The 9,263-nt window shown below is 39.3% G+C and overlaps 1 protein-coding gene across 1 annotated transcript; it reads right to left on the reverse strand.

Moving 5' to 3' along the window:
- Positions 1–214: 214 nt before the first annotated feature.
- Positions 215–1,840, reverse strand: LOC131641420 (uncharacterized). Its single transcript, XM_058911720.1, has 2 exons — positions 1,609–1,840; positions 215–900 (listed from the first exon to the last, which is right to left on the reverse strand). The coding sequence occupies exons 1-2, from the start codon at positions 1,838–1,840 to the stop codon at positions 215–217; spliced, it is 918 nt and encodes a 305-aa protein (XP_058767703.1).
- Positions 1,841–9,263: the final 7,423 nt, after the last annotated feature.

The following is a 9,263-nucleotide window of genomic DNA, read 5'->3' on the forward strand; positions in this document are numbered from 1 at the left end:
TCCAGTTGGAGTTGTCCTCTCTACACGTCATGAAGCTTGAGCATTCCGGAATATCTTCAATGATAGCAACTATGTCTTGTTTATCTGGGTTGATGTAGCCAGCGCTTTGAAAAGTCTCATGCAGAGTCTTGCTGCAGCTTCCATACTCAGATTCTTTTCCTTTTAACTTTTGGGATGTGAATCCTAGACCACTTTTGTTCTTGTTGGTGGGAATTTAAACAACTCGCCCCCAGCCTTCATATGATCCTTGGGCAACCACTTGTTGGGCATCTTTCCAGGATGAAATAGATGTACCAGCTTTCTTTTCGTATTCAGGAATGACGACTCCTAAAGCTTGGAACTGCGCTGTAATTTCTTCAATGTTAGGAACAGAGGATAGTGGACAAACATACATGGTTTGTTCTCCATAAACAGTTATTAATTTTTCCTTCAGAGGGTATTTCAACATCTGGTGAAAAGTGGAAGGAACAACTTTAGCATTGTGAATCCAGGGTCTTCCCAACAAATAGTTGTAAGCGGGATAAATCTCCATCACTTGAAAGGTGATATCAAAATCACGGGGTCTGATGCGGATAGGAAGATCGATTTCTCCAATCGCAGTGCGTGAGAACCCTTCAAAAGTCAGTACGCTGGCCCCATTTGGTCTAAAAGTTGCCCCTTGATAGGATAAAATTTCCAAGGTGCTCCATGGCATAATGTTCAGAGATGAACCAGCGTCTACCAGCACATCTGTCAAAATGTTGTCTTCATACTTAGCTGATATGTATAGGTCACGGTTGTGCATCAGAATCCTTTGAGGAACTTCTTGCAGCATACTGTCAAGTGGCCCATATGTCATTTCTTCTTCAATGTAATTGTGTCCTTTTCTTCCTTTGATTTCTTCATCTAGCAAACCCAAACCTATTAGATTCGGAATGTCTTCTTGTAGATCAATACAACCTCACATGCTTTCTTCACAAGCGGGACAACTATCATGGCTAAAGTCAATTAATCAGTTTTGGACCCACACTTCGTGTATCATTCGTAAGGATCCGCGCACAGTGCGAACATCGGGCCCGTACTTCATGGTGGAACATTCCCCAATCATGTTGACATTATTCTCATCTCTATCTCGGAGAATCTGGATAAGTCCTCGATCCATGAGACTCTGAATTCCTGCTTTTACCAGTGCACATCCACGGGTATCTCTGCAACAGATTCGACAAGAGCCATAATTGTGTCGAGTTAATCCTCCCATCACCCATAAGGTGGCATGTATTTGCACTATGTCACATCTCAACTGGTGTGCATCATAGACTTGATATTGGCTAGGACAACCATGTAACATGTTGACAGAGTGAATTTCTTCATCCCTTTTCTTTCTTGATATGCTAATAATTCCTCAGTCTAGTAGTTTATGAAGATCTTCAACCACGAGGGCACTTCCACGAATGGTGGTCTAACATATTGGACAAGCATTATAGTCATGTGGAGGAAAGTAATCAAGTTCACAAAAGATAGCGTGCATATTCACCAAGGATTGAGTTGATTCACAAACATCATGTAGGTATTCATAACCGGATTGAGTCTAGATTGCAATGATAGTCTCATGGTTAGGCAGTGGATTACTTTGAACATTAGGATTAACATTCTTGAAGGTGAGCATATTGCCTCGGACCAGTTTCTGTACTTCACTCATGAGAGGGTAACAATTTTCCACAGTATGACTAGGAGCATTCTTGTGAAAAGCACAGCGAGCAACCGCCTTGTACCAAAATGGTGGATTAGCAGGAGGAGAAGGATCCCTCAATTGAACTAGATTCTTCTGAAGTAGCAAAGGCAGTAATTCCGTATAAGTCATCGGAATAAGGTCAAAAGGCGGATATTTCCTTTGTTGATTTTGTTGGGGGAGCCTATTGTCGAGGCTGTTGAGGCTCAGGCTTCTGCACATTTTGAGGCGGAGCTTGGCTAACAACAGGAGTCACAACAGCAATTTGTTGTGGTTGATACCGTCTTTTTTTCCCTCTTGAGATGGCACTAACAATTTCTTCCTTCTTCTTGGAAAAGTTACCACCAAATCTTTTGACGCCACCACTAGATAGTGATGAACTGGCTTCTTTGACTAGGCGGCCATCTTTGCGTGTACTCCTTAAAAGAATCTTTTTCTTTTTGGGACATAGCACAGAGTTGATCTTTGTCCGGTGCCATATCAATATTATATTTGTATTGTCTGATGAAAGCTTCACCCAGGTCATGGAAAGTACGGATGTGAGTACTATCCAAACCCATGTACCATTTCAAAGCAGCTCCAGATAAGCTATCTTGAAAGTAGTGAATTAACAAGCGTTGATCTTCCATGTGCATGGACATTTTCCTTACATACATAATCAGATGACTGTGAGGACAGGAATTCCCTTTATATTTCTCAAATTCTGGAAGTCTGAACTTGGGCGGAACTCTGACATTGGGAACGAAGCATAAATCATTTACTTCTTTTCCAAATAGATCTTTTCCTCTAAGGGTCTTGATCTCTTTTTGCATTTATAGAAATTTGTCTTCAAATTCTTCCAATCTTCCCATACCTTCAGAAGGAGCACCATGGATGATCTGTTCATTGTGATGAGGAACAGTGTTTACAATAGCAGGAGTAGCAGTAATAATAGCTTGAGGAATTGTTGTCGGTGGAACAGGAATCTGTTGTCCAGCCAATTGGAAATCCATATCTATCCCATATGGTCTAGTGGTCGTAGGATTCATCACAGGAATTGTAGGAATTGCAGGAATCTGAGCAGTCTCTATCTTGGAGATCACAATAGTCTGAGCTTGAGTTGATGGCTGAATCTGAGAAGCCACCATGTCTTGAACCATAGAAGTCAATCTTTCAATACCGAAGTGTAGGACAACAACTTCTTCGTGCCACTCTTGATCATCAATAATATCGTCTTCCATTCTTTGACGATTGGCGCGAGTATTATACCGGTGCGTCAGCTTGACTCTGTGGAGAGAGGGAGGAATGAATAAGACTCTGACTCAGATGTGAGTGTCAATGTGAATGTGGTATGATGCATGCAATGCAAAAGACTTTTTTTTTTAATTTTCAAAACATATCATAATATCTTTCAAGGATTTATTTAAGAGTTTTGTAAATGTAAACACTATATAGTAACATGAAAGCGCGCGCTCTGATCATTAGGCCCATCCCATTTCATTACATACAAAAGCAAGTTAGAAATGTTAAAAATAAAAAAAGAACAAAAGGTCTGGGGCGAGGGGGATTCGAACCCCAGACCTGGGACACAAAAGGACTAAATGCGCGCTGATGACTGTTGCACCCTAAAATTTGCCCACCTAATATTATTTCTAACTAGCTTAAGCTTTGCATTCTATGCATTCTATTAGGTCATCAACATATACTACATACATTAAACCATCTTGGATTCAAAGGATCTATGTATGAAATATTAATTAAGGGTTCATCATGATCGAAAGGCATTTGCTTGTCATTTTTATACAAGTGAATTTAGGAAATTTAATCATGGTGAATTATTCATGTCAAGTCACCACTTATAACCATGAGTTCTTAATGTGCAAGTTTTGTTGGCTAAGGTATTGAATTGCTCAAGATTTCCGGATACAAAAGCGGAGTTTATCATAATTCATGGTATAAGTAATATCATTCGAGTCAACATCCTTCAATTCCAAAAATCTCCCATCATTGCTCATTTAAAGTTATAGAGAGTTAACACAGTTTCAAATGTTCATCAACACCAAAGATCAAGTGCCCATCCTCGAATGTCTAATTATACACTTATTTGAAGTTCCGTCAAAATACAATTTAAAACTCGTCAAAATCATTTCGAGAAAGGGACATTATATCCAAGCTCCATTCACTATTACATGGTCAAGAATCCAAGTTTTTTACAAATATCATTATCAAGACTTAAACAAATTTCCTAAGTCTATTTCTAGAAATATTCTGTGAGTGTACATGTTCAGCTCCATTCATGCCGCAACTACCATGTCAGATCAGTATCATCCACATCATTTCTTTTAGTTACAAAGTCATCTTGGCATTTTGACATAAGCATAAGAGACCTACATTACATCTTGCATACAAAAAGATAAAAGAACAGCAGCAGCGATTTAAATTAACAGGAGCCAAACTGTGCACACACATCCGTTGTGGTCGAAACGCGTCGTTGCCAAATCTGCAGACCGCACCCTCAGTCCAAGCTGCATCATTCACACTGTCAAAAAAGAACAACACAGTGTTAACTGACACCATTGTTCGTCATAATGCGAAAGGCTCCAGAATCTGCATAAACTAATTTACTACAGCCTACACACAATCATATTCAAAACCAATACAGTTCCAATCCAATACACACACACTTCAACTCTAACAGGATTCCCTAACTTCTAACCAACTCTCAAACCTCCTAACAGTTTTATTAAATCTCCAACTAACGTAACCATACTTTTAACAACCTAGTATATTCATAACTTCCCATAACTTCTAACTTCCCTCACAGCTAACTGATAACAGAATTTAACAAACCTCTAACCACCTTTCAACCATTTTATAACCACCTAAAACAGTTTTGTAACTAATTCTTCTAACTATCCCTAACCAACTAACAGTCCTAACAGAATTTTATAACTACCAGAACAGAATCACAAACCATCATAAATAATCCCTAACCGAATCTAACAGTTATAACCACCTAACATTCAGCCAACAATCATAACAACTTCTACAATTCTCTAACAGAAATTCAAAGTTCAAAAACTAACCTTGAGAATCAACCTCTAAATAACTGGAGCTTCTTCTTCATAATCAGCTCTCCACTTCATTCACCATCTTCAAAACCATTCCATAACCTTCAACCAATCACTTTTCTTCCACTGAACCTTTGTATCTTCACTCCACCCTTCATTCATCATCTTCAAAACCATCTTCACTTCCTCCATAATTGAAGCTCCACCATCTTTCCACAAATCATCATAGACACTTCATTCATCTTCATGATTCTTCACAATTCTCTCTTCAATCTCCATCCCTCAACGCCTCTGCATCTTCATTCAATCATCATCACTCTGCAACTTCAAGCTCTCGATTCACTCTCCATCTTCTGAACCATCCACCACTTCATCATCACCTCTGAACCTCCTTCAACATCAATCTTCAATCATCACCAAGAATCTCCATCAACTCTCTGCAACCTCGCTTCAATCTTCATCATAACCTTCATCTTCACCTCACAAACGCGAAAAAGGAAAAGCTCAGAATTATTTCAAAGCAAAAAAAGATAAGAAGAAGAATAGAAGTGTAATGTGCAAGATGTCCGTACCTACAGAATCGGAAGCGGATCGTTTGGATTTCCTCATTGTGATTTGCGTTTGAAAGAGACCGATTGACGCTAAGTTCTTGAGTCAGTGAGGCGAGATGATGTTGCTTTTTTGATTCACGGTGGTAGAGAGAGTTGATCGGAGTCGAATGAGCGGATTATCGCCGCCGTTGAGTTCGCCGCCGTTTGAACGTTTGAAAGTGAAGAGGAAGAAGCGGAGAGAATTGGGAACGTCACAGAGTAACGTAACCCTAATCCCTTTCCAATTTCTTCTTTGTTTTATTTTTATTTTCATTTATTTTTCATTTATTATTGTGTGTGGATTGAAAATGATAATAATTGGATCTAACGTATCTTTGGGCCATGAATTCATTCAATCACCCATGGCCCTTGTTCTTTTTTCAATAACAAAATTTGTGTATAAACCTCTGGGCCGAATTGCTGGAAACACCCTTGGTCCCAGCGCCTTCACTAAGTATGCTGCACCACAATCTAATTCACACCCCCTAGTTCTATGTTTTATTAGTGAAATTTAGGTTTTAATTAGATTTTCCTCATATTTCTTTGAATAATTAAATTGCTAATTTTTCTTACTAATTCTTAGACTTCAATACAATTTTTGACATATAAAAATGTTCATAAAAAATATTAGTTTAGGCTTGTATTTTAATTCTTTTGCTTGATTAGATTTCTTGCTTTTGTCATATAAAAATCATAAAAATAAATAGTATCTTTTAATTCAATTTCACACTATATTTTGAATCATTCATTTTCATGTTTGGTGCTATATTTTCAAGTCATTATTTTAGTCAATTTGTGTACTAATTTTGTACCATTGTTTACTTGTGATTTTTACTTGCAATTCTACTTGTATGTTCCCATAGATTTAGGTCCTATAATCTTCATGACCATTAGGCTTAGTCTTTCCCTTTAAATCCTAACATTTAGATATAATCATAACATTAAGCTAGTTATTCATTTTAGGCTAGTTTTCTTCTCCTTTTTCTTTTCAACTTTAAAACATTAATAAAGGACGACGCGAATCATGCTAATGCCTTTTTTTTAGTGTGAAAGAAATGATTGGGGCGTAGGCCCCGATGTATGTTCTTTCCCACTTAGCGGAAGAGAAATGATTAAGGCGTAGGCCTCGGTGTATTTCTTAGCCGTTATTTAGAGAAACGATTGTGGCGTAGGCCTCGATGTGCATTCTCTAAATATTCAAAAATTGTATTTCATTTGGAGAAACGATTGTGGCGTAGGCCTCGATGTGCATTCTCTAAATATTCAAAAACTGTATTTTATTTAGAGAAACGATTGTGGCGTAGGCCTCGATGTGCATTCTCTAATTATTCAAAAAAATTGTATTTCATTTAGAGAAACGATTGTGGCGTAGGCTTCGATGTGCATTCTCTAAATATTCAAAAAAAAACTCTTTTTTTATGGCATGATTCAAGTCACAAATTAATTTCCCTTAAAAGACATCCAACCAAAAACATTTCAAAATATCTAATAAAGGCTCAAACCTAAACAAAGTAAGAAAGTGATGCGAAGCCTTGTAGTGGGTTTTCGTCCATCATGGAATTACACCTAAAAGACACAAACCAATTTTCTCTCTTCTCTCTCTTGCCTCCGAGGCATTCTTTCTCTTGTAACTGTTCAACTAAAAAACACAAAAACAAACAAAAACTAAAGAGCCGAACTACGGCGCTCTGATTCCTGAAAAGGATACGTAGGCATTGGGTCGCGGGGCCTAAGCGAGCACAACTATTTATAAACCTTATTTTCCCCGTGTTTCTTTTCTTTCATTTGCATGCATTCCCCTAGTAATTAAGCTATAGATTTATACACCCTTAGAATAGAGCAAACATAGGTGGATATCATCGAGTATGATGGGCGTGAGGGGTGCTAGCACCTTCCCCTTGCGTAACCGACTCCCGTACCTTGATCTCTGGTCGCAAGACCTTTTCTTATCCTTTTCTTATTCCAGGTTTTCTGATATTCCTTTCCCTCTTTGGGATAAATATATTGGTGGCGACTGTGTTCATTTTCGCGAGCGTGCGACAGCTGGCGACTCTGCTGGGGATGTGATAGACCTTTGCGGGTCCGTACTTAGCGAGTCGATCCTAGCCTTTGTTTGTTGTTTGTTTATTGGGTGTGCTTATATATTATTTAGGTTTTGCCTCATTTACTTTATGCTTGCATATGGTATCTATTTTCTGCTTGCATATCATGTTTATTTTCTCGCATTCTGGACTATATTATGGGTCCACGTGGGGGCCACATATTTTCTCTGTTTCCAGGTTGGGTGGGATGTTTCTATGAGGTAAAAGGCCCAATACCCAGGCCAGAGTTGACACACAGGATACCTAGGATAGAGTGGATAGTCATGACGCCGATGAGATGTCAGGTCTTGTCTAGTGCGATCATGAGACCCACGCCCAGTTGAGGTTTAAATGGGGTATCGTCGTTGGCATGTAGATGCAACAATGGTGGTATCTCAGGAGAACTGATAACGCTGGTTGCCATATTGACCTACCCTGACCTAGACTACACCAGTGAGTGGGGAGGGAATCATATTCTTTATAGGTACATGTTCTGTCGGTGACTATTGGTTCTCCTGGTATTCAAAAGGACGTCGAACCTTTGATCTTGGAAAATTTGACTTATACAGAAGCTCTACATCAGTTATCTATCAAAATCAACGTCGAACCTCTGAATCTGGCGGGTTCGACCATCCTTGACTTATGCACAAGTTGTTAATCCAGAAATCAACGTCGAACCTCTGAATCTAGAGGATTCGACCATATTTTATTGACCATGAGAAGCTGTTATCCAAGAGGCCTTGATCCTTGATCCTGATTTATGATACATTTGCATCTTCATTAACATTTTGCATTCATGCATATGCATCCATGGTTACTAAGACTCCTACCACTCTTCCTCTCCATCAGATCAGTCAAGACGATTCCTCCACACCGATATCTGACAAGAGCTCACAGAAGAAGAATCATGGAGAACTATGAACAAGACCAAGCCGCCATTAGAGAAGAGATGGACCAAATGAAAGGCAAAGTTGATGCTATTTTTGAGGCTATCCAAGCCTTAAGAGCTGAAAGGGTTCCCGTTGTGCAAGAGATTCCTGTTCCTGCTAGTCAACCTGATGTTAGCCAAGATGCTGTCATTGAGCGAGTCGATCCTAGCCTTTGTTTGTTGTTTGTTTATTGGGTGTGCTTATATATTATTTAGGTTTTGCCTCATTTACTTTATGCTTGCATATGGTATCTATTTTCTGCTTGCATATCATGTTTATTTTCTCGCATTCTGGACTATATTATGGGTCCACGTGGGGGCCACATATTTTCTCTGTTTCCAGGTTGGGTGGGGTGTTTCTATGAGGTAAAAGGCCCAATACCCAGGCCAGAGTTGACACACAGGATACCTAGGATAGAGTGGATAGTCATGACGCCGATGAGATGTCAGGTCTTGTCTAGTGCGATCATGAGACCCACGCCCAGTCGAGGTTTAAATGGGGTATCGTCGTTGGCATGTAGATGCAACAATGGTGGTATCTCAGGAGAACTGATAACGCTGGTTGCCATATTGACCTACCCTGACCTAGACTACACCAGTGAGTGGGGAGGGAATCATATTCTTTATAGGTACATGTTCTGTCGGTGACTATTGGTTCTCCTGGTATTCAAAAGGACGTCGAACCTTTGATCTTGGAAAATTTGACTTATACAGAAGCTCTACATCAGTTATCTATCAAAATCAACGTCGAACCTCTGAATCTGGAGGGTTCGACCATCCTTGACTTATGCACAAGTTGTTAATCCAGAAATCAACGTCGAACCTCTGAATCTAGAGGATTCGACCATATTTTATTGACCATGAGAAGCTGTTATCCAAGAGGCCTTGATCCTTGATCCTGATTTA

This window comes from Vicia villosa, unplaced genomic scaffold, assembly GCF_029867415.1.
Source record: "Vicia villosa cultivar HV-30 ecotype Madison, WI unplaced genomic scaffold, Vvil1.0 ctg.003726F_1_1, whole genome shotgun sequence".
Classification (NCBI taxonomy): Eukaryota; Viridiplantae; Streptophyta; class Magnoliopsida; order Fabales; family Fabaceae; genus Vicia; species Vicia villosa.

What these genes read in the sequence shown, in the direction of transcription:
- LOC131641420 (XM_058911720.1), bottom strand. Translation starts at nt 1,840, where the DNA reads ATGACTTATACGGAATTACTGCCTTTGCTACTTCAGAAGAATCTAGTT. An exon ending in TGTTAATCCTAATGTTCAAA is followed by an intron (nt 901 to 1,608) that starts GTAATCCACTGC and finishes CGAATCTAATAG; the next exon opens with GTTTGGGTTTGCTAGATGAA.